Genomic DNA, 26,124 nt, shown 5'->3' with positions numbered 1-26,124 from the left:
TGAATAGAATTCTAAATATAAAAATACAAAAATCTTAAAGATAATTAAGTCTGTGATGACACAGATCTCTCAGGACTGTTCTCCGGAAAGAATGTCTCTTTTCTTAAGTATTGTCCAAGTTACATAAACCCAAGTTAAAAAAAATTTTAATATTAAACAAACAGGGTAGAATCTTTATGTGACATGGAACGCCTTCTATGTTTACATAAAATTCAGCAAGCATCATCAAGATGAAAGGACTCCTGATATGCTTTATAATCTGCGGGTACCCTAGCACATTACTTTATTACTCTCTTTTGCTCAATGAATCATGGAGAAACTTGACAAGAGCTGTTAAAAGTATGTGGAACTTTCCTACCCATTCAGAATTCTATTTCATTTTACCATGACTGGAATAGAGTCTTACATAAGAATATTACTGAAGTAATTGATGGCTGCAGCTAGAAACCTGAAAGAAATTTCTACTTCCTTTACTTGAATGTGATCTCTAGGTACTGGCAATAAAGATGATTTCTACAAATCATATATACTAGAACAATCTCAGGGTGGCAGTAAATTAAAAAAACACACCAGGAGCAATCCCAAAGTAACAGTAGATGTAAAAAAAAATTCCTATAATTTACAAAAGGCTCCAAACTAAATAGTAATAGTGTTTCCATACCAGTCTAGTGCTTTTGGCAAAGGGAGAGCCAAACTTCAGTTTTTCTTATGATTATAATTTGGTAACATTTATTTGAACCTTATCTACCCCCTTTTTGCTCTTTATCTTCCTCATCCTTCTAAGTAGCAAATTGCCCTTCCTTTTCTTCTTGATTCTAGCCTCCCTTAATTGCTAAAACCAAAACCAGCAGATGGATGTCTAAAGGTCTTAGCAGAGAGCTTGGCTCAGTTGCCCTTAGCTTGTCATTAGCTGTTGTAACCTGTTGATGTCAGAGAGGGGATGTTTTCAGGAGCTGCTTGTGGAACATTCTTAGTCATTTACTCAAAACTTATTTGTTTACTGTCTAAATGTGCTAGTCACGCATGTTCTAGGGTCTGCAGATACAGCAGTGAACAAGACAAAGTCCTTGCCCTCATGAGATTCTAGTGGGGGATATAGACCAAAAACGTGAAGAAACAAGATAGTTTCTGGCGATGAGGAGTGACGTGCAGAAAAAAGAAACAGAGTAAGGGGTTAGAGAGTAATTGTGGTGGTGGGAACGTGGCTATTTTAGAGACAGTAGCCGGGGAGCCTGTCGGAGGGGGTGACACTGTAACGGAGTGAGGGAGCAAGCTGCTTGAAGATCTGTGGGAAGAGGGTTCTGGGCAGTGGGAAAAGAATGAAGAAAAGCCTGGAGTGAGGAGTGGACCTGGCATGTGAAGGACCAGCAGAGAGGCCCAGGTACTCAAAGAAAAGGGAGCGAAGGGAGAGGAACAGAAGAGAGGTCAGATAGCTGGGCTGAGGTGATCACTCGACCATCTAGCTCACGGTAAGGAATTCTTATTTTATTCTAAGTGTGATGGGAAGCCCTGGGGGCCAGAAGAGTGACGTGATCTAATTTTCCTTTAAAAACTATCACTCTGGCTTCTGTGTGGAGAATAGACTCGACAGGGGCAAAATGGGAAGTAGGGAGACCAGTTTGGGGATATTGGAGTTCAGACAAAAGGGTGGGGACTGTAAGAAGTGGTTTGGTTTGTAATATGATCTGAATATCAGATTTGTCAGTGGTTTGGATGTTCCTTCCGTGATAGCAGTTGGCAGCCTGGAAATACATTACTAAAAGATAAAAACTTCTTGTACTATAAGGAAACTTTTTCCAAGAGCCTCTCATGGCCAGTGAGAGGTCTGACAGAGTAGGGACAAATGTTGTGTATTTGTGTTTGGATGTGGGACCACCATTTGGATTCAGTTATTTAATAAGGGAGACAGGTGGTTCCTTTTATACTCAATGCACAAAAAATCATTGGAAGAAATTAGAGATATATATTTAGTTAGGGAATTGACAAAAAGCCCAGTGGTTCTTACTAGAATTGAACCAAGATCAAGCTCATGGACAATCTACAATAACCAGCTGAGCTACCCAGCCGTGACAGAAACGATAATGTTACAAGGGGCAATTTTCATATGTATTTCAGTTTCAGGCCTATACTGTGAATGGCATCATAAAATGCATGCATAATACATAACTTCTAAATTTGTGATCATAAAATTCATATCTCAGCACTATTTTGAAGGACATGTGCTTCTGAGAGAGACAGAGAGAGAGAGATTTGATTCCTTTTTACAGACAAGCAAAACGTGAGTAACATGGATATAAATGTGATGTGTCGTTTTGCTAGTTTGTTAGGAAACAGAACTTGCTCTCTTTCATCATCATGTCCATGAGTCATTTTAGACCATTTTTGTCAGTTTCTAATATATGAAATTCCTGTGTTTCAGGGTCCATCTGGACTGAAAGGAGAGAAAGGCGATAGAGTATGTATTTCTTAAAATTTACTTCCATTTGTTTTGTGTGTTAAACACTGAAGTCTGAAACTATAGAAATAATATACTAATGATTCTCCTTGATTTAATTACCAAGGGAGACATTGCTTCTCAGAACATGATGCGAGCAGTTGCAAGACAAGTCTGTGAACAATTGATAAGTGGTAAAATTTCTTTTCTTTTCAATGTATGAATATTTTTTTAATTAATTGCAGGAAAATTCAGAGTGAGTCATGACATTTCTAAGACATATGTTTCTATTTCTTTTTTTTCTTTTGAGGAAGACTAGCTCTGAGCTAACATCTGCTGCCAATCCTCCCTTTTTTGCTGAGGAAGACTGGCCCTGAGCTAACATCTGTGCCCATCTTCCTCTATTTTATGTGGGACATTACCACAGCATACTTTGCCAAGCAGTGTGCAGGTCCATACCCGGGATCTGAACCGGTGAACCCTGGGCTGCCAAAATGGAACGCACAAACTCAACCACTGTGCCACCTTGGCTGGCCCTCTATTTCATTTTTGATGATCTCTTATTTTTATATATTGTCAGTTTTGTATCTGGTTAGATAAAGCTAGTGATATTTTAATGATTGTCAGCAAGATAAAATAATAACCCAGGGTAAAAAAATGCTATCCTTATATTCGATCTGATACAAAATCATATTTTAGAAGGGTTTTTCGGTTTCCATATTAGGATGTATACTGATCTTCATCTGAGAATATATAGAAGCAGCAAACATTGGATCTTTTATATTATGACCTTAAGTTATTCTATGATTTTGTGGGAGCAGGCCCCCCAAGATTAATTTGATCGTAGAAAGTCCATTTCGGTGGGGACCTTTTATTGCCCCTTATTTTTCACAGCCTCTCTCTTCCTGTTCCGTGAGGCCCGGTACGTGATAGGGCTCCGTGCTTGTGCACTGAGTGTGGCTCACGCTCAGGCTCCCTCTTTCAGAAGGCTCAGTCAGGACACCTGCACAAGAAGGACCTGGGCTGCTGGTTAGAAATGAGGGTTCCTGGGCCACACCCTAAACCTCATGAATCACTGTCTTTGGAGAGGAGGCCCAGAAATCTGTATTTTTCAACATATCCCACAGGCGACCCCCATTTACACTAAGGCCTGATTATCCTTGCCTTAGGTACACACAAAAATAGTATAATTTGTTAATTTAAAAAGGGCCTTTTTTGAGTGACATCTTTTGGCAAACCTCAGAGCTTCATATGGGAACCATATTAAATTTTACGGGTTTTTTATGTTTATAGCAATGCTTGTGGAGACAGTTGTTTATGAGGGATCCTTTTGTCCTGGATGGCTGGAGGGTTTTATTTTATTTTTAGGATTCTAACTAGAATGTTTCCTGGAGGAGGGACGAATAGAGATGCATTTCACTAGACACCAAGAGAAAACAGTTCCACCTTCTCATCCCTCCCTTATTGAGTTTCTTACTAACAAGTCTTATTTCTATTTGTAGGCCAGATGAGCAGATTCAATCAGATGCTGAATCAGATTCCAAATGATTACCACTCCAGTCGCAACCAGCCGGGCCCGCCGGGTCCCCCAGGCCCCCCTGGCAGTGCGGGAGCCAGAGGAGAACCAGGACCTGGGGGGCGGCCAGGCTTCCCCGGCACACCAGGGATGCAGGGCCCCCCGGGTGAACGAGGTCAGCATTTCTGGCTGGTGCATGGGGATCAAGGAAGGAATCTGCAAGGGTAGGAGCTGGGTCAGGTTGAAAGGCACGGGACACTGAACCTGGCCATCTGCATTAGCTAGTCTTGTTTGAACAGCCCCAGGAGAGCTGTGCCCATGAACCTGTCTTCCTGTGCGGGCAGCCACAAGCCATCGAGATCCATGGCTTAGAAAACTGGATGACTGTGTCAGGAGATCTCAGGAAAGATAACGCTGTTTTCTGATTGTTGTTGTTAACGGGAAAATCTGTAATCTTGGCAAACTGAATCAGGCACTAAAATCTTCTTAATTGTTATGACTGGCAAGACTTGGGCAGGAATTGAATACACCTAAGCAGCCCTACAATTTTAGATCCAAATTCTTTTGGTTCCTTTATTCAGGACCTGGCACTCATTTTAAGTGTTTGTTTGGCTTTAATTTCATGGTAGATAAGTGTAATTGAAGGAAAAGAAGAAAAGTAGGATTATCTGAGTCCAGATGGTTCAGGACTTTGGGTACTTGCTTTTGTCAAAGTAGTTGTTATTCTGGAGAAAACTTAGATATTTCTATAATTCGGATGGTTTGGATACTGTATTAATAGGGCTACTAAAGATAAGGTGTTTTTCAATGGGTTGTAACTATTTATTCAAAATTTCTGTCCTTAATTACTGTTTCTAAAAAAATATATTCGACATGTTTGTTTTCTTCAAATAATTTTTCCCCTGACTTGTAGCCAGATATGTTTCTTGGCCATGAATCTGGAATTACACAAATGTCTAGAAAGAATTTGGCTTAAAGAGTAAACTTCTGTGAAAAATTAGGTTCTGCTTTCACTAGGAGAAATGAATTACTTGAATCAAGTATTATCAGTTAAGATGAAAACGACATGTTTTCAGATAATTTTCTCCCTGCGCTTTCTCTTTTTGTCCTTCCTTAGGTTTGCCAGGAGAGAAAGGCGAGAGGGGTATTGGATCTCCAGGACCGCGAGGGCTGCCTGGCCCCCCAGGTAGGTTTGCTAGAACATCAAGTAAGTACACGGTATAAATACTGAGAGCCTACAGCCCCCAGGAGCCACGGCCTAACCCTGGTAGCTTCAGGCATTCCTAGAGCATGGAACACATTTTAGCAAGAGGTTCAGCTTGTATAAGCTCCTTATTTTTATATTCTCTTTGTTCAAAAAATGTTTGACTGTGTTCTCTTAAGCATTCACTATAACTTTACTCTATGAGGGAATGAGTTTCAGTGACACAGAGGGTTGCTATTTCCTTTTTCATGGAATTCCTGTTTGTTTTTTTGGCCTCATGGCCTAGAAGAATAGTGCCATTTCCTGTTTCTTCTAGTGCTCTTCAAGATGTTGCTAGTAGACTGAGAAATACAGTCTCACTAAAAAGCCTGACACACCGCAAGATTTCATTCATAGGTTCTTTACTGATGTTTTGAAAGAAATAATCGTCATCTAGTTTTTTATGCATCTCATTTACTGGATTGAAAATAATTTTTTTCCTTCATTATAAGGTCCACGAGACCCTTGCAACCAAGATCAGTCCTAGCAGTTAAATCTTTAGGTTTATGTTAACCATCAGTGACTATCACTTAGTCCAGAAACAACATTGCTTCACAGAGCCTGGAGGTGAGGAGCAGGTGCTCTCTGTGTTCCTGGCATCTGACGTGGCTGATGTTGCCATTCCCTTCAGGTGGTCCTACCTCTGTGAGAGTGGGAGCAAACCAGAGAACTCACTCCTATCTTCAGTTTGGCTTAATTCTTGCTAAGTCAGTTTTCTTTGAATAAAATCATTAAAGTAGTTGGATTTCTGACATTAACTCTTTATGAATCACTGGTAAGAAAGTTCCACACTTTGGTTCATATTGGTGATTTCTTAAGGAAATATTTTCTTGCCAGACACTAATGAATCGTCTAGTCTTGGGGCAGTGGAGGTGCCAAAGTATTGTTGGTTGCCTCAGGAGATGTATTTAATAAGAGAGGAAATATTTGTTTTACCTGCACACTAGGTCCACAAGGAGAATCCAGAACAGGTCCACCAGGGTCTACAGGTTCAAGAGGTCCCCCTGGGCCCCCTGGTCGTCCTGGAAACTCAGGTATCCGAGGCCCCCCAGGTCCTCCTGGGTACTGTGACTCCTCCCAGTGTGCCAGCATCCCATACAACGGGCAAGGCTATCCAGGTATGTTGTTGCCATTGTAGGAACCCAAATTCACCTGAATTAAACAACCTTCATGGAAATGGAGTTCCCTAGGATTGGAGGAAGGTTGATGTGAGAATTTCTTGAAGATACCAACTCTTTCACTTGTGTGTTTTGATTATATAGCAATTGGGTTCTCAAAGCATAAAACATTATTTCATTGTTAAGAGTTGAGTAATTATATCCTCTTCCTTCCTGTATTTTTGCATTTACCAAATGACATCATATAAACCTCTCTGTTTCTCTTGGGAGTTCAAAAGAATGCTACCAATTGAAATTTTTTTTAACCTAAAGGCTGGGAACAGGGATTTGTTGAATACAATTATGGAATGTCAAGAATATATAAAAATTGTTATATATATAAAAATTGTTTTGGGACTCTAATGTGTAGGCAAATTATTTGATAACATGGTGCAGACAACTAAAAATAATTCACTGTCTTACACTGTCCAAGGAATTCATATTTATGAAATCTAGGACATAATACTTTTTAAAGAGTTGGTAGTGAAATTCTAGTGTTTGACGATTATAGAGGGCAGAAGTCTCTTATGCCTGATTTTGGGGAATGTGAGGACGGAGAAGCTATGCTGATCTGGAAATGAGAAAGTCATGCTGTGGTCAGTGGTGACCTTTTCAGCAGCGCACCCTCAAGCATCTTGCAAGTTTTAAAAACGATACTGCTGTTTGATATGGTTGGCTACTAGCAAATAGTGCATGAGTAGTTGGATATCTAAATATCTATATATCTATATATTTATGTGCATCCTTACATATGACCAGAAGTAGTAATGAATCTTAATGTAAATTTCTCATGCAACCCATTCACAAAATTACAATTTAATTCTTCATAAAATAAATTTAAATTATCTCTGCCTTATGGTATGTGTGAATAATTGGAAATATATGGATATATATATATATATATACTTTAACCATTAGATACTTAGATGGATGTGTATATATATTTTTTGCATAGTAATTCAACTTTTAAACACTATCATCTTTGACCTGTTTCAGGTTCCGGCTAACAAATTTTCTAAGTCGCCAGTGCTGCTTACAGTTTGAATACATGAAAATCCTGTTTCTGAGATGTTTGCGCACGTGCTTATTAGGAAATGAGTCTGTATGGAATCTCACTACAGATATGGTTAATGAACTGGATTGATATCATAAAGGAGGGTGGAGACTATACTAACTTGAATGAGACAAAAGCAGTGGTGTTAGTTTATAAGCTTCATGCATTCCAGTAATAATGTAGGTAAATATTATTAAAAAAAAAAGTTCAAACACACAGTCATGGGGAGCCTCGGTTGTGAAAGAGGCGCATAATAAAACTACTAACCAGCTGAAATCATGCCATTTTGAGAAAAACAATTAACCTGGTTAAAGAGAAATGTCTTATGTAAATAATAAACTAACTGTGGCTTGTAAATGATTTGTATGTGACCCTGTCCACTAAAATCACTTAACAATTCTGCGGCAAGCTTCTGCATCAAAGCCTGCGCTCTCTCTAAGCCGGCATGACCTGGAATGCAAGCTCCTCATCTCTTGCTTGATAGTGATATGTCTGACAGAGGGCATGTGTCTTACTATTATTATTTTTTGTACATGTGCTCTCATTTGGGTTTCGTAACTGCGATTTTCAAACCAAAGTTTTATAGTCACAGTTTTTCTTCCTGTCTCGCTGTAGCCACTGGTGTTCTTCACCCGGCAGCTGTAACTCAGTCTGCGGGGGAGAGAGCCACAGAGAATGTCATGTACTGTATGTTACCTGGTGATAGCCTATTTTCACCTCCCCAGTTCAGTTTTTGGGAGCCAATAAATCTTCCCCTCACCTCTCCGTCTTTCCAAATTGTTCTTTGAATTGAGGAGTTTGAAGTCATGAACAGTTGCTTGGGGATTCGCAAAAATCCCACCTAGGTTCTGCGTTTGCAGTTGTCTGGCCTAGTCTCTCTGACCCTTCCCAGGTATTTGTGCAATGATTGTATCTACTGCTGGATCTTTGAAGGTTTAAAAAAAGGGCCATTTCATGATTTGATCATCATCAAATTCTCTCTGCAAATGAGAGTCATCAGAACATTGTAACTTTTCTATTTATAGTTGTGAGATAAGACTGGCGTGCCATCACCTCGGGTGATGATCTAGCTTTTGCTATGTGTGTGCCTTCCAAATCATGCCATAACTGTAATGTTGAATCGGACAGAGCCTTACGTGCCCGAGGGCGGGGCCTACCTGCCTGAGCGCGAGCCCTTCGTCGTGCCAGTGGAGCCTGAGCGGACGGCGGACGAGTACGAGGACTACGGCGCCGACCAGCCAGCCGACGAGCAGCCTCCCCGCGCGCGCTGGCGGCGCGCCAGGTCCCGCCGCCCCGGGCCTTGAAGCTGGGGCCGCGCGGCGCGGCCAGGCTGGGGGGAGGTGTTGGGACTCTCGTCCACAGGTCAGATAGAGCAGTGTGCGTTCTATCTCCGTGGTTCTTCCGGCCTTGCTTCAGCCAAGAGTACCCTTTCTGAGCGCAAGGAACCTTCTTTCTGCAGGAAGCCTAGCTCGCTGCACGCAGTCTGTAGACATCTTTGCCTTTGCGCTTGAAATGCTTGCACAGTACTTTGTTCACGAAAACGGCAAGGAGAGAACGTGCCTTGTGCCTTTAGCTAGCACGGCGGCAGCCTCAATGACACTCCTAGGTCAAGCAGTAAGTCCTGGAACCCAGAACGACTGTATATTTTCAGAGGGCAGTTTATCTTTTCCAATACTTATTTGCAGTTCAATTACACCACGAAGTAATACCCCTCCTGAAACCCAAAAGGAGGGAGAAGTCAACTCCATTGCAATTATCTATCTTCCTCTTTTCCCTTCTGTTATACATTAGGGCATAGAGTGCTCCTACACGTCTTTAACAACCGCAAAACTTAAGTCATGTAGCTGAAATTACTGTATCGACGGGATACAGTTCCTTATTGCCTTAAACCTCCTTGTTTTAGACACACTAACATTTATGCCAAATTGCAGATTATTCTGCACAGATGGAATTGCATGTTTGTGTTGTATATTTAGTATGAACTTTTTTTCCAGAACATAATGTTTCTTAGTTATCAAAAGCAGTTGGAAAATGTTTGCAAGACTATGGCCGTAGAATTGCTGCTTTTATATTTTAACTGCAGATTGTGAATTTCACTGCCTTATATTATTTATTTCTGAAACAAAAGAGGCATTTTTCAATAAAACTACTGAAAATTTGTCGTGGTATGATTTTTCTTTGAATGGCCTTTTGGAGTGTTCAGGCGGTTGTTACAACAAACAGATTCATATCCTTGGATACGGTTACACATCTTGCTAAGACTGTTAAATTATGCTAAATAACTTTAGATTTTTAATGATATGGTGAAGTCATAAAACAGAGTGGTGGGAGCCTTAAAAAGCCCCGCAGATTCCAAAGGATCTTTTAGGAATGTAGAGGATGTGTGGGTTGATGGAAAAACAACTAGGTATCCTAGGAGACCCCAAACAACCAAAGAACCTCTGACAGCCACATGACTTCATATGCGTATGATCACTTTCCTGTACCATACTTTACCTATAGCATGTTTAATTGCAGAAAGGAAAATTCCTTAATGGAAATTTTTACATTTAGTGATACCTTCCTTTTGCAGTTTTACAAATGCGGTAATATCATTCTAAATATCAAAGAAAACCATGTAAATATTGGTTTGAAAGAACTAACATCAATTGAAGATTGAGTCGTAGTGATAGAAACTTTTCTACAGAGCAAAACGTCTGAGTTAAGTATTTTCTGGAGACCAAGATCAAAAGGAATAGACAATAAATGGATGTATTGTATTCAGGAGGCTTTAAGCAGATTGCTAAATTCATAGCATGCACCTGTAATTCCCAATATGTACACCTTTTAAAGTTAGAAGAGACCACTGAGGTCATCCCAGTCCCATTCTTTGCTTTCATAGGAAGAAACAGACTCGGCTAATTAGTACCAGAACAAGACTAAGATTCTAGGTCTCGGGGTTCTTCACCCAGTTTTATTAGCAGGTACTCTCCCTTCCCCCTCCCTTCCTGGGAACGCTTAGTCTCTGGGCGGGAGCTTTCAAACCTCAAAGTTCTGTGAATTTATTTTGATTAATTTCTGATTCATTTGGGTTTCGGATGCTCCTTGATGAAGCACCTCTGTATCAGAAGCCTAAAGATGGGTTCAGTTCAGATTGTCACTGACCCAGCTGTGGCCCGGGGCCACACAGAATGGAGGTACAAAGGAATTTCACCTTCTCTCAGTGGCTAGATGTGAGTTTGATTCTTGATGTTGTCAAGGCACTCAGTCACTACCTTCTAGTTTGTTCTGGGAGAGGGGCCAAGGGACTAAGGGGCCAAGGCAGTCCTAACCAGGTGATAAGCACAAAATTAATAACTAGCTGAAATGCATGCTGTGATTTTTATTTTCATAGTATATTTCTTCCTTAAGTTTGCTGAATCTTATGTTAAAATTATTTTTGTAATCCCTGATTGAGCGCACACTAACAAGCTATAGAGAGAAGAGATCAGATAGCCTGGGTATAAAAACTAACGATGAAACCCCACAAAATCAAACATGTAAGTGTTGATTTATTTGTCCAAACTTTCATTGGGGGAATACAGAACAACGTGAAATGCTTTTTCTAGCTCTTTAAATTTGGAAGCATAAGAAATTCATCACTTATAATTTATATTTGAAGCTAGGACCCTTAATTTTAAGAAACTAGCCTGAAATAACTGTAGGAAGAGATTGTAGCTTCTAACGAGATCTACAGTGGGAAAGGTTTCAAAACTTAAAAGTAGTATTTACATAGACCCTAATTTCTGAGTATTTTTTATGGAGTATTTTGTACAATGGGATTCACAGTTTAACAAGCTTAACAGGTGGCTGCATGTATGTATTCTCAGATTTGTGAGCATCTGTTTTTGAGTCTACAAAGAATTATGCTGCCTATGCAATTGCTCAAATAAAATTTACATTTTATTTTTTGTACAAATAAGGTCAATGTGATTATTCCTAAGTATTTACTATTTATTATATCCATTGCACTGTATTTGGCATATAAGATTATTCCTCCTTTGGTTTTAGTCATAATTTCTCCATAATAAAAAGGGTATTGATTATATTGTCCTCAAGTGGTCTGAGTGCCTTAGAAAGGGTAACCGATTATGCAAAGAGTAGCTGATGTAACTCTTTTATTTTCAAAGACAATCTTTTAAATGCAAATTAATATTGAGCCCTAAGTCACCTTATACTTGTGGTTAGAAAATAAATTTAGATGTGGATGTCTAAGTGAACATTTATTCACTTTTTTACTCTTAGATCCAGGCCACTGAAGCCTAGAGGGAAAAATCACATGGATTTGCTTGCAGGGAATGGCCCATATGTGCTCACTTACAGACCCTGTCTCCGACTCTGATCTCTTGCCTAGTTCCCTATCAATATATCCAAGTGTGTATCCCTCCTTGAAGTTCCACAGATGCCTCATATTTAACACATCTGGTATTTATTAGGATTAGTTTCAGCTGTGAGTCACAGAGAGCCACAAAATAACAGTGGCTTAAACAAGAAATTTCTTTATTTCTCATTTTTAAGAAGTCAAAGACCCAGGCTCTTTCTATCTTGCTGCTCTGCTGTTTGTGGTTTCCATGGCCAAGTTAGCCTTATGATCCAAGATGGTTAATAGAGCTCTAGCTATTATGTCCATATTCCCTACAGGAAGGAGGAAGGCGTGTAGACAAACCCACCCTCCTTTTGAGCACACTTCCTGGAAGTTGCAAACACAACCGATATTATAATAACAAATTTATTTTGCATACCATTAGCCAGAACTTAGTCATTTGGCTACATCTAGCTGCAAGTATGAAATGTTACCTTTATTTTGGGTGGCCATATGCCAAACTAAAGTTAGCTAGTCTATCACAATGTAAGAAGGGAGATGAATACTGGGGGTCAACTCGAGGCTTCAGTCACAATGTCCAAATCTGAACATATCTCCCCATAAATCTGATTTTCCTCCTTTGTCCTCACCAACCACCAAGTTCTCAGGCTAGAAATTTAAGAGTCTTTGTAAACTCTTCCTTCTTCCACTTCTCAAACCCAATCAGTCAGGTCTAGTTATATATATATATATATATATATATATCTCAATCACCCTGTTGTTACTATTCAATTTTAGACCTTTGGATTTCTTGTCATGAATAAAATAACAGTCTTTTAAATGATCTCCCTTCCTGTAGCCTTGGCCCCCCTCAAGTATTCCATGCAGATGCTAGAGTGGCTTATCTAAAATGCAAACCTGACCATGTCATGTCTCCCGCTCAGGATTCTATGAGTGGTATACAGATGTCTCTGCGAATCTTGACTCTGTCTGCTAACTTCCTATTCCTCCTTATCACCAACTTTCCACTGGACTATCTGGAATCCTCATTCCATTATTAACAAACTCCCCCAGATGCCCATCCCCTTTAGTGAACAACCCCAGCACCTCCTGGCTTAACCCTGAAGACACTGAAGAGACTGTCTGTGCCCTCCAGAGTTGGTGGTTGTGGACGTGTCTTCCTCATTCTTCAGCACTGCTTCCAGACCAATAAATCTTCCTTCTGTGGAAAGCCTTTGTCGTTTGAAGCTCATACCCAGCTCCCCATCACTATCATTTATTTGCATTGTGGTTACTCCACCCCATTCAGTAGAGGCTTTAGCACGTGGCCCTCAGTGCAACCCAATATCTGCCATCTTCTGGGGTGAATTGAGCATCCACGTTGGATGACACGTCCAACATTCTCTCAGTTATTTGACTTTCTTATCTTCAAAGACCTTTTTTTTTACTCAACCTCAGCCACTCAGCCTCTTTAAGGACTGAACTTGAACTTGTATTCATTACAAACTGCCACTGCTTTGAAATCACTGATTGAGATGCTCCATTCTTCTGGGTTTCCAGTTCGCCTGCTCAGTGCCCCCTCTGCAACTGTTTTTAGCTTCATCATGACGCTCAAGGCAGTGAGCCTTTTGTGTTCTTCCCGTCCATCAGCTCCTCCTTGTCTTCACTTCCTTCCTTATCCAGCTTGGATTCCACGTCTTGGTAACAAACCCCATTTATTGAAGAGCCTGAACTCCAAGGAGTGCAAAACTAGTTTTATTTATCTTTAGCCACTGCCTTCAGTTATGTTCTGTGGGATATTCTTTCCTACCCCTTAGCATACCTCAGACAGATTTTATTGCTTTTAGATCATTGCTTTAAATCATAGTCCAATTTAATCCACTTGCAAACTTTAATCTCAAACCCAATTTAGTGCTCATTTTCCTTCCTGCCTTAAAGTCAGAATTTACCCAGGAACTTGGACTGCAGAGGTGGTATGTCAGCTCTTTCACTCTAGCTTTTTCAGAATTCAGGTGAAGAGAGAAGACTAGACAAAAAGGAGGTTAAGGTTTTCTCCACTTAACATGTGCCACTGGAATCCTCTCTTTACTGTCAGTGCTCACTGTGTGGCAGGTACCCAAATGCTGCTCCTCACGTGGAGTGCCTGTGTATGCTTTTCAGAGGGGCCTGCAGGGGCCCTATCCACTGCCCAGTATCTCAAAATGACCTCTCTCAACTCCCACTCAGCTTTTGTCCCCATGGTATGCTTCACAACTGCTTGCTGCTAAGGTTCCTCCCTCTGGCCTGAAGTCCTCTTAGAAGGGATTCCAGTAAGATGGCTCAAGTCTGGCTATTTTTTAAGTGGCCGTTTGACCACGGGAGACTCAAGCATCCTTGTCAAGCCAAATGAAAGAAGAAAGTCTCCCCCTGCAAATGCCTCCTCTCTTTTCCTTGCTGCCTCACAATGAGGTACATAGGCATGTAAGTTAAGTAGGCAACTCCACTGTGTAATAGATATCCACCCAGTGGATAACATGCCCTTTTTGAAGATACCCCTCAGTCTCTATGAGTGGTTTTCTGAGAGCCTCTCTCATGTGGCTTACTTGGTGAGGGTTTGAAGCATTCTTTCTATAATGGAGAGTAAAAGCCATAACTCTCTACACTACACCAATGCTTACTGGCTTCAGTGGATTCTTCTTGATTTTCAGTCTTTTGCAAATATAGGCTAATTGGGTGTGATGGAGTGATAGTTTCATGGCACAGCCAGTTCTGAGGGAGTGTACTTTATGGCTCTCTTTAGAATGTGGTGGTACTCAATGGTTGTTTACATCTTTATGGACATTTATTTGCCCAATTCTGAATCAAAGGGAAGAGTCCCATTTAATATCCTGTTATTCAAATGAACCAAACTCGCTTGCTCCTTTATCCTTCTGTCACATCTATGTATTAAAACCCGAACTCCAGATTATCTCAACTGCTTGTAATCTCCATGTCTGTACCAAGGATACCTAGCACAGTTGGAGAAAATCACCCATTGAGGCAAAGTGGTCTACAAATTCGTGATGTTCAACCTCAACTTGCCTGTCAACACTACTCAGTAGTTGACTAGGCATGGTCTCAACTGTTTCCAAAATTTTTCAAGTTCCAACCCTGTATCTCACTCTGATCATGAGATTTCTTTCTACTTCTCATAGAAGCAGCTCTTTCATATAGGAATGAGAAGCCCAACTGAAACTTCACCTTTCTACCACTAGGGCTACTAACCCACCTGCATCTGTACCCATCCTTTCCTCCTGTTTCAACAAAAGGAGCATCTCTGCTTGAACTCTAGATCCCTTTTCATTCCGTCCTTCCACAAATATTAGATTAAGCACCTACTAAGTGTTAGGTGCTGGGATTCTTCCTACATAGGAAAACATAGACAAAGTCCCTGACCTCATGGGGTTCACATTTTTAGAGTGGGAAACAGACAATAGATAAACAGGAAAAGCAAATACAGTCAGAGGATGATAAGTGCCATGAAGGAAAATAAAGCAGGAAAGAAGGATGGAGAGTGCTGGGTGTATGTGGTTTGTGTGCTAGTTTAGGTAGAGTGGTTAGGAAAGGCTTATTTGAGCAGAGATCCTAGTGAAAGATGGCTGAAAACATGAGGTTCAAATCTGGCTGATAATTGTATAATCTAGATGCTTTCGTAATTATACAGATTACCAGCCATTCCCCTAGGGCAGTAGTTCTCAACTTTGATACCCACTGGAATCACCTGGGAACTTTAAAAGAGTTCTCATGTTTGAATCCTATCCTCATAAATTCTGGTTAATTGAACTAGGGTAAGGTCTGCTGATAAGGACTTTTAAAAACTCACTAGGTAATTATAAAATAGAGCTAAGGAGATAAACTACTATCTAGAGATTCTCAGTCAACATGTTGGAGATGGAGGCCTAAGAATATATCTATTTTAAATACATTTTTCAGATGAGTCATATGATCAACCAGGATGGGAAACTTTTACACTTTCTCTGTTTGGCTTTGGATATCATTTTTATGCCAAAACTGTATTTTTAGCCCAGTCCTTTCTTCTGATTCTTTAAGCATGTATATCCAATGAGTTGGTATACCTCCAGCTGGACATTTTACAGGCATTTCAAATTCAATATGAACAAAGTGAGATCCCTCCCCCCTCCTTTCCACACCATCTTTTTCCTACAAGTTTTTTGTCTTTGTGAATGGTACAACCATTCTCTCAAATGCTTAACCCAGAAACCTAGGAATTAACGTGACTTCCCTTTCCCTCACCTTCCACATCCCATCAACCACTAAAACCTTTTGATTCTATCTTCTAAGCATCCTTCAACTGTTCACCCCTCTGTATCCCCTCTGCCATTCTCTTCCTCTATGCCCCATTGTCTTGTCTGGATTCCTCAGAAGACTATGATCTTTTTCCCGTCATTTTTCTCACAGCTTGGCAGTCAAAATGGTTGTTGAGAATGCAAATCTGGTCATAACACTGCATTTCTTAAAATCTTTTAGTGGTGTCTAGTTCTGAAACCTTGTCAAGACTCATAAACCGTCAAGGATTGGGGCTCTTCCCACCCTTTGACATCATGGTTCCTCCTTATCTCAATTGATTTTCTCCAACTATACTGGACTTCATGCCTTAGTCCTTCTTAATCCTGAGTCTGTATAGGTGCTATTTCCTTTACCTGGAACATGCTATCTTCATTTGGTCACATCCTACTCATCCTTTAATTTGATGCTGAGATAATCACTTCCTTTCAGACACCTGTCCTGTCACTTGCAAAGTTCAAGATCCCTGCAATGTTCGTTAATAATGCTAACTTTCCTTTGATTCCTTCGATAATACCAGCAATTCCTTACTCAATATTGGCCTTCCTTGTTGCATGGAAAGTTTCTATAAGGGCAGGGACCATATTTGTTTTGTTCACTTCTGTGTTTCCAGCAGCCACCAAAGTGCTGGTATTTAGGTGGTGTTCAATAAATATTTTGAATGAGTAATTTCAGGTGAAACAAACTCTTTTGCTTGATACAACAGATTCTATTTGACACATCAAAACACCGTATGAAGATCGAATAATTCACTTGTAATTGAACTTCATGTCTACTTTGTTGCAGAGCAGGGGAAGATGCCGCTGGGTTTTTCTACTCTCTGAGGAGCCACCAGTGACAAGAAAGCTTTTATATTCCTTACTTTGAGCTATTATACAATCTATGCTTCTTTTCATGGTATTATCCTATTGTTGGAGGAAGTCATCAAGAAAATGTGACTGCCTGTTGACCCGTGAGCTGCACCCAGGCAACTGGAGGCTCCTCATCCCCTCCTCTGTCCTTGGAATGTAAGTCAGCTCACCATTCCTACACTAGGAGCTATTTCAAGGACTGCCTTGGGAGAGTAATGGGTTGTTGAGACCACCTGGGCTGAATATGTGCTTGAACCCAGTTAAGACCTCTGAACTTTTAAGATTCAGGTGGGCAGATATGGAGATCTACTTGTTTTGTGGCCACCTAAGACAAGTCTTGTATGTAAGTTCCTTTGCTTATTAAGCCTTCCACCCAGCAATCTGGAACGGTCTGCCTCTTTCTTCAGTCTCTGCTTGCCCTGTGTGCACAAGGGTCAGTTTCAGATTTTACCTGGGAACCTCTCAAGATTTTGAACCAACAATTAGTGAGCTAGCTAGGAGACTGAAGAGTCTTGGGAAAGAAGCATGTGCAGGGGAAATCCTGTGTTGGCCATTGACCTCCATGTGGGGTCAAGGCTTAAATGCTTACGAGTATGGGGACACCCCCAAAGTACTGCCTGGTTTGATGTGCTTCTTTGTGGAGTGCAGAGCACACTGTGGCAAAGAAGGGAAATGAATGGCTGCCACAGTAGGCTGGTCTCTACCAGGGGCAATTCAGTTGGTCACTGATGCCCAACTAGAGGCTGATGCTCCAGTTAAAAAGTTGGAAGAGCTGAGGTTAGAGAAAGGTGTGTGGTTGTCCACTACTCTGCTAGCTTCGGGGCTGGCAGACCAGGTGGGAGAGCAGGATAATATGTTGGAGATTGTAGCGTGCTGTTGTGCAAAGCTAGGAGGGTGCAAGCTGCCATGGATTAAGGTCCCAGCGCTGTGGCAAAGCCTGATTGAGATGCTAAGAGATAGAATCCCTGGGAAAGTGAGAGTGAAGAGGAGGATGTTGCGGTGATTAGCAGTGAAATGGACAAAATGCCCTAAGCCATTCGACTCTTAATACAAAGGAAAACAAAAGCACAGCAACAACCCCAGCCAGCAGGGCAGGCTTCAGTTCAGGAAACATTTGTAATGAGAGAACATACTCCTGCTGAGCTTATTGATACAGCTGCCAACAGGCCAGGGAAAGTGTCCAGGCATGGTTAGTGCAGCTATGGGATATGGGGGTGATGGCATTTCTGTGACTGGGCAGGAGGTAGAGAAAATGAGCAACTTCACCGCACACCCTGCCCTCTGGCAGGGTCTGCATGGTGCTGGGGGCTGGAGGGGGAGGGTTCAAGGTACTCACTCCAACCCAATAGATTGGATTATTGTAGCCCACAGGGAGGCCTGGCCCAATGAGGGAGATCTCCCTGGGCCCATGGAACCTTGAAAATCGATAGAGGAAGTACAACAAATCCTTAGGGAGTTGGGAACGACATAGACCATCTATGCCCCAGTCTTTGAAGGCCCCGATGGAACCACATTCACTGCAGGAATAAAAGTCAAGATACTCCAGTCCGTCCCGTGTACCTGGTTTGGGACACCGATATCCATGCTGAGCCCAGTTGTGGAGCAAGACATTTATGATGTTGGGCTATCCAGTGCTGACCTGGGGGAAACTGACAAATCCCAGGTATGGGTATGGGCTGTGGGAAAGACCTGAGGCAGAGAGGGAGCTGGAAAAGCCAAAAGCTGTCCCAAAATGGTCCAGTAAAATTTTGCCTGGAAGGGCCTGAGGCAGTCCATACTGTCTCCATGTCCCGGCTCATCAGGCACTGACACCCCGACAAAATCAGGAAGCTGACACCCTGGCTTGGGTATGAGCCCTAGCAAGTGATCTTTCAGTAAACACAACAGATTGGATGCATAGGAAGAGGAACCACTGTAGCGCTCAGGTGGGATGGCACATGCTGAGGATGCTGGATTGCCCTTGAGATACAGGGACTTGCTTAATACAGTGACAGCAGGTCCTGCATGTTCTAACCAATGCCCAAGGCAACTGCCATGGGAGTCTGGGAGCATCCATTGGAGTTCCCAGCCATTGAGGGATTGGAAAATTGATTATATTGGCCCCCTCCTCCAAGTAAGGGTTCTAAATATGCCTTGATTTATATGAACACCGTGTCTGGCCTAACCCAAGATTTTCCTGTTGTGCACAAACCAGGCTGCCACCTTTAGAGGGTTAGAGAAGCTGAGTGCCATGTACAGATGCTCTCGTTGAATAGATGGTGACCGGGGTCAACATTTCAAAAGTCATGATGTGCAAGAATGGGCAAAAACACCTGACATTAAATGGAGGTTCCATCTCCCCTACAGCATGCAAGTAGCAGGGTTGGTAGAAAGGAAAAATGGAATATTAAAGAAGCAGATTAAATTACTTACAAGTGAAACCTCTTAGCCCTGTGGACTAAAGTACTGCCCTAGGCCTTAATACATTTGAATGATCAAACAGTAGGGCCTATTCTGTCCTATGTATGCCAGACTGGGGACCCCTATTGAGACAGTCAACACCAGAAAGATATAGAAATTGCGGGAAACAGCCATTGCCATAAGTCTCACTGTGGATCAATGTGCTGTGCTGCTGAGAACACCAAGCACCATCATGCCTATGAGAGGTGTTATCTACTGGAATTTGCAATGGGACATCCCACTGGGATGAGTTACTTTGCACCTCCAGTGGAGGGGAACTGCTCAGTCTCCACTGGGATCCTGTTGTCCTGCTGCAAGCCAGACCCGTTGAAATGCACTATACTTGGAATGGAACATGCACCATTGAAAGAGGGGAAAAGATGGAAATCCCGGTCTGGTGTATCCCACTCCCAGTCCATCTCCTCATGCCTAACAGTGCGGCTTGCCCTGGCCAACACGTATCGTATGTACAACCAGGTCAGATTCCTAAAGGTGCAACCACATTAACACCTAAGGATCAGGCCACAAGTGTAATTCTCGTAGAACAGGAAGACCTTCCCATACAAGCTCCTACTAAATATCTGTCTTTTTGACTTTAGAGCTCTGCTATTCCTGTGGTGTCCAGACACGAGATGGATCTGTTCTGTTTTTCACTGGTATAATCATTTAAATGACAAATGCCTGGAGGACATTTAGCACACATCAAAGCCCTTACTACATTCACCCAGTAAGTCTTAAATGATAGCCAGCAGAGCCTGTCCTTACTGAACCCGGAAATGTCTCCAATGAGAAAACTATCCTTCAAAATAGGATGGCCTTGGACGTTATCACTGCCTCTCAAGAAAGGACCTGTGCCATTATCCAAACGGAATGTTGCATGTTCATAACTGATGAGTCTGCTACTGTATCATCTTTACTAAATCACGTGGAGACACAAGTAAACACCCTGAGTGATCTGACCCCTAGCCTAGGGGACTTAATCAATCAGTGGTTTGGATCATGGAGTTCATAATGGAAAAAATTGTTACGTATTTTGGGAATCATTTTCTTAATCTGTGTTAATCTGTGTTTTCTCTTGTATGTGCCTATACAGAAGCTCCCTGACTTAGGATATTTCGATTTAGAATTTTTCGACTTTACGATGATATGCATTCAGTAGAAACTGTACTTTGAATTTTAATCTTTTCTTGGCTAGCGATATGTGGTAGGATACTCTCTCATGATGCTGGGCAGCAGCAGCAGCCACAGCTCCCACTTGGCCCTGCGATCTCAAGGGGTAAACATCAGACATACTTGCAACCATTCTGTATCCAGACAATGATTCTGTTTTTCATCTTCAGTACAGTATTCGATAAATTACATGAGATATTCAACACTTTATTATAAAATAGGCTTTGTGTTACATGCTTTTGCCAAACTGTATGCTAATGTATGTGTTCTGAGCATGTATAAGGTAGGCTAGGCTAAGCTGTGGTTTTCCACAGGTTAGGTGTATTAAATGCATCTTCAGCTTATGATATTTTCACTCTACAGTGGTTTTATTGGAACATAGCCCCATCGTAAGTTGAGAAGGATCTATATTGCTGCTGTGGCATCTGCCTCCAATGTAGCCAGAGAGCCGCCAAACAAGCCATCTGCATGCTAGTGAACCTTCTTGCTGCTGCTCAGGGCACATTGCAGACGAGACGGACATATAAGATTGTAAGAGCAAAACACAAGGGACAGAATGTTAGAGGAGGTCATTGAGAGGACATGACTGCTGATTTACCCGTGAACTGGACCTGGGCAATCGGAGACTCCTCATCTCCTCCCCTGTCCTTGGAGCGCATGTTCTGTCAACCATTCCCACAGTAGGAGTGGTTTCAAGGATGCAGCCTTGACAGAGTGTGGTGTTGCTGAGACCCTCTGGACTGAATATGTGACTGAACCTGGTTAAGGCCTCTACATAAACTTTTAAGGTTCTGGCAGGTGGGTGCAGAGATCTTCTTGCCTTGTGGCCGCCCAAGACAAACCTTGTATGTAAGTTTCTTTGCTTATTAAGTCTGCCATCTACCAATCTGGAGTGGTCTGCCTCTTTCTTTGGTCTCTTCTTGTCCTCCGTGTATGGGGGCCAATTTCAGATTTTACCCAGGAAGCTCCTGAGGGTTCAAACCAAAACCTACTTTTGTGAATTCAAGGCAATGTGAGCAATGAAGGGTAGATAGTTGGCTAGACTATGGGAGACATTTCATGTTTTCTTCTTTTTCAACGTTCATAACTGGAAAGTAAGATACAGAGGCTGCTCCAAAGTCTCACTGAGTTGTTAATGAAAAACGCCTCAGGTCTTCAGGAAATGCCACAGAGAAGAAAGGAGGTTTTATTTTCTTTCACTAAAAAGAACTCTTTTGCCGAAGCAACTCTCCCAAAAGTCAACAATGACAGGATGGTTAGACAATGGAGTTTATTATAAAATTTATGTGTTGAGAGAGGTACTGGTGAGAACTGTTGTCAATCATTGGAGCTTTTTGATTGTAGCTAAAGTTATCCCAAATGGGATAAACCAAGCATGTCAGATGGGAAATACCTTTAATCAGAACATTTCCCAGGGCTGCCAAATTGAAGCAGATGTGAGATAGTTATCAGTTTAAATTTCTGCTGTTTGGATTTCTTAAAAGAAATACCACTGGATCATGTTATTTAAGGTCAATTTATTTGAGTGGAGTTCAACTAAGAAAGACGTTTTTCACATTTTATCTTCTACATATACCTTTTAACTTTAGATTTTCTTATAATGTATATTTTGTTTTTTCCCAACCTCTCATTTCTTAGTTTTTCAATTAGCAATATTAATTTCAAGATAGAATGCAAAACGTAATTGATGCACGAACATATTAAGTTAGACATTGAGAGAACTTCTAATGAAGTCATAAAATATTTTCCATGGATATTTTAAACATAGGAAATAAAACAGACATGTAAGCTATTTTGTGCCTGGCATGGTGCTAAGTGCTTCCACTTAGGCATTCTTGCAATTATTATCCCCATTGTACAGATGAGAAAAAAGTTTTTAAAAATTATACTATTGCCAAAGGGCATACATTTAGAAAAGAGAGGAGGTTCCCAGTCTATGCCTTTTTTCTACACCATGCTGTCCTTACTGTTTGACTGTGGCGATGCAGGCATAATCCTGTCTATACGTCATGATGTAGTCAAGAGTGGAAACTTTGCTCTCACATAGACCTGGGTTTGAACCATGGTGTTGGTGTTTTCTAACTGAGATCCTAAGACATTTCTTAACCTCTCTGAGTCGAAAGTTCTGAAAACTTGGACCTCATACCTACTTCTCGAGTTGTGGGAAGATTAATGTCAATACTTATGATATTTTTGACCATATTAAAAAATTAAGCCAGATACATATCCTGTAAGGAGGCATTAGAGACTTCCCCAGTAATTATCCCAGCTCATGAGAGGGTTGTTCCAATTCTATCATCCCTCCAGGTCCATGTTGCAGAAACCAGATTCCAAGAAAATGGGGCTAAGAAGTAAGGGGATCTCTTCCTCCACTGAGAAGCCACTCATAAGGTGGGGATGCTACTCCAGGCGCAGCAAGCTGAGAATACTGGGGCACCAACTGACCTGACCCCAGCTCTTTTGTAGAGTGGAGTTTGCATTCCAGGCGAGGCAAGCCACAAAGACTAAAGACTGTCACTCCACTCAGGACCGAGGCAGAAATTTCACTGTAAGATGCACGGGCTGTCTCTGTCCCCAGCCCCAGAGTAGTGGCTCAGAGATTTTGCCTGGTTGTGGGGTAGTGGTGCATGGACGTAGGCCACAGGAAGAAGGAGTTCCTAAGTTCTCCCTAAAGGAATTTACTTTATTTAGAGCAGAATGTAGGGATGTTCAAGCCTGAGGATGCTCTTGGAAACAATGGAAATTTGTTGGTATGCCATTTAGGAGAGGCTGGTAGCTCCATTAGAGCTGCAAGCTAAATACCAGGCCAGCTAGTTTGCCAGAGAGAATCAGGGAAAGACATAGTTAGGAAAAGCCCTCCTGGGGTCAGAACAAACTTCAAAGATTGTAATGGGGCCACAATTTAACTGGATCAGACTGAGGAGCAATTTATACCTCAGGACATTGTCAAAAACAATAGAGCAATCAGCTGGCAATTAATAGAGCCTAACAGCTATTGTGATCCCAACAGAGGCAGAGAGGCTAACAGAGAGATCAGGGAAAAAGACAGTAAAAAAGAGCTGTGATAAGCTACTGTCATCCTAGGGTGGCCGTGTGCACTCTTTGAGAAGCAACATCAGAGGCTTCACACTGCAAAGGAAATCAGTATCACTAAAATAATCTAGCTAAGCCATTAAACAGATAACAACAACAACAAGTCCTGGGGAGAAGGGAAAATCAGTCCAGAATTACCACAACATATTACCTGAAAAGTACAATTTTCAACAAAATTTTATAAGACATAGAAAGAAACAGGAAAGTGTGACCCATACATGGGAAAGAGCAGGCCAGAGAAACTGCCTGTGAGAGCCCCAGATGTGTGTGAGGGTCAGAATTAACAAAGACTTCAAAATAGCCATTATAAATATGTTCAAAGAACTAAAGGAAACCATACATAAAGAAGTAAAGGAAGATATGATGACAATGTCTCTTCAAATAGAGAATATCAATAAAGAAATAAAAATTATAGGAGAGAAGCAAGCAGAAATTCTGGAGCTGAGAAGTATAATAGCCGAAATGAAAAAAATTACTAGAGGGACTCAAAAGTAGATTTGAATTGGCAGAAGAAAGAATTAGTGAAACTGAAGATAGATTGATAGAGATTATGCATTCCAAAGAATAGGGGAAAAATAAATAAATAAAATTAACGGAGCCTCAGGGAAATACCAGGAGAGGAGAGAGAGAAAAGAGTCAAAACTTCCCAAATTTCGTAGAAAGCATTAATCTACACATTGGAGGAACTCAGCAAACTTCAAGTAGTATAAATGCCAAGAGATCCACAGCAAAACATACTGTAGTCAAAACATTGAAAGACAAAAATAAAATTTTGAAAGCAGCAAGAATAAAATGACTCATCATATACAAGGGAACCCCAATAAGATTAATTGCTAATTTTCCGTCAGAAACAGTGAAGTCCAGATGACAGCAGCATGACATATTCAAATTACTGAAAGAAAAAAATACTGTCAACCAAGAATCTTACATGTAGCAAAATTATTTTTCAAATATAAAGGTGAAAGAAAGACATTTCAAGATAAACAAAACTGAGAGAATTCATGCCTTGCAGACCCATCAGAAACACTAAAAGAAGTTTTTCAGGCTGAAAGTAAGTGTTCTCAGACAGTAATTCAAATCTTCATGAAAAACAAAAGCACTGGTAAAGGTAATTACGTAATTATAAAGATAATTAGTAATAATGTAACTGTAAATTATAACTATGTAATTATAAAAGACAGTACAAAGAATTTAATTTATCACTATAAATTATAATTAAGTCATTATAAAGGATAATACAAAGGAGAAAAACGCATATTTCTTCTTTTATCTGATTTAAAAAGCAATTGTTTAATACAATATGTATATAATTGGGCCTATAACATATAGAAATGTAATATATTTGATGACAACAGCACAAAGTTTGTAGATGGGAGCAAAGCTATATTGGAGTGAGAAAATTATATCAAATGGTAACTTGGATCCATAAGAAGAAATGAAGAGAACCAAACATGGTAAATAAGAAGGTTAATACAACAAACTCCATAAATATATAATTGCTTTCTTGTCTTCTTTCGGTTTCTTTAAAGAACATAAAATCATGTAAAATAATAATTTATAGCAATAGATTATCATTTTGTTTTGTATATGGAATTGATATGTGTAACATACATGTGTATAGTCACAAAATGGAGGAGGAGGGCTAGAGCTGTACAGGAAGTGTTCCATGTCTCACTGGAATTAAGCTGTTATAAATACGAAGTAGACTCTGATAAGTGACGATGTCAATGGTAAGCCCTAGACCAACCACTAAGAAAATAACTCTAAAATACAGGGGAAAAATCATTAAAAGAGTTAAAATATTGCATTAGAAAATATATACTTAATGAAAAAGGAAGGAATAATGGAGAAATAGGGGAAAAGAATGATATGAAACATACAGGAAAGAAAAAGTCAAATGGCAGACATAAATCCAATGATGTCAAAATAACATTAAATGTGACTGGCTTGAACAATATAATCAGAAGTTGGATCGTCAGACTGGATAAAAAAACAAGATTCAACTATATTTTGCCTACAGGAGACACACTTTGTATTAAAAGATACAAATAGACTGAAAGTAAAAGAACTGAAAAATATATATCATGCAAACATCGTCCATAAGCCAGGGGGAGTAGCTGTAATAATGTCAAACAAAATACTTTAAAACAAAAAATGTTACCAGAGTTAGAGATGGTCATTTTATAATGATGATAGAGTCAATCCATCAGGAATATATAAAATTATGCATGCACCTAAAAATAGAGCCCCAATACTTATGGAAATTAAGGGAGAAATGGACACTTCAACAATAAGAGACTTTAATATCCCATTTTCAGTACTGAATTGAACAACTAGGCAGAAGATCAATAATAAAACAGAAGACTTGAACAATATTATAAACAAACTAGACTTGACAGATATCTACAGAAAACTCCACCCAAAACAGCAGAATATCTATTCAACTCAAGTGCACATGGAACATTCTCCAGGATAAACCATAAACTTGGCCCTAAAAAAACCTCAATTAATGCAAGTATATTT

The 26,124-nt window shown here is 40.6% G+C and overlaps 1 protein-coding gene and 1 long non-coding RNA gene across 7 annotated transcripts in view; both read left to right on the top strand.

Moving 5' to 3' along the window:
* Positions 1–9,563, top strand: part of COL12A1 (collagen type XII alpha 1 chain) — a 108,525-nt gene extending 98,962 nt beyond the window's left edge. For 3 of the 6 annotated variants that reach the window (XM_070225142.1, XM_014733816.3, XM_070225141.1), the window contains 6 exons: positions 2,420–2,455; positions 2,562–2,628; positions 3,937–4,125; positions 5,068–5,136; positions 6,141–6,311; positions 7,347–9,563. In XM_070225142.1, the coding sequence (XP_070081243.1) occupies positions 2,420–2,455; positions 2,562–2,628; positions 3,937–4,125; positions 5,068–5,136; positions 6,141–6,311; positions 7,347–7,357 (543 nt within the window). In that variant the 3' untranslated portion in view covers positions 7,358–9,563. The remainder of the gene's footprint in view (positions 1–2,419; positions 2,456–2,561; positions 2,629–3,936; positions 4,126–5,067; positions 5,137–6,140; positions 6,312–7,346) is intronic. The other 3 variants (XM_005596795.4, XM_001914742.6, XM_070225140.1) reach the window with 1 other exon arrangement.
* A 7,271-nt stretch (positions 9,564–16,834) lies between these two features.
* On the top strand, positions 16,835–20,857 carry LOC138915982 (uncharacterized). Its single transcript, XR_011422547.1, has 2 exons — positions 16,835–17,055; positions 19,938–20,857. It is a non-coding gene; the product is annotated as an uncharacterized lncRNA (long non-coding RNA).
* The last annotated feature ends 5,267 nt before the right edge of the window (positions 20,858–26,124 follow it).

The sequence above is a fragment of the Equus caballus genome, chromosome 10 (genome assembly GCF_041296265.1).
Source record: "Equus caballus isolate H_3958 breed thoroughbred chromosome 10, TB-T2T, whole genome shotgun sequence".
NCBI classification, from domain to species: domain Eukaryota; kingdom Metazoa; phylum Chordata; class Mammalia; order Perissodactyla; family Equidae; genus Equus; species Equus caballus.
This window is presented reverse-complemented; position numbering and strand designations above follow the sequence as displayed.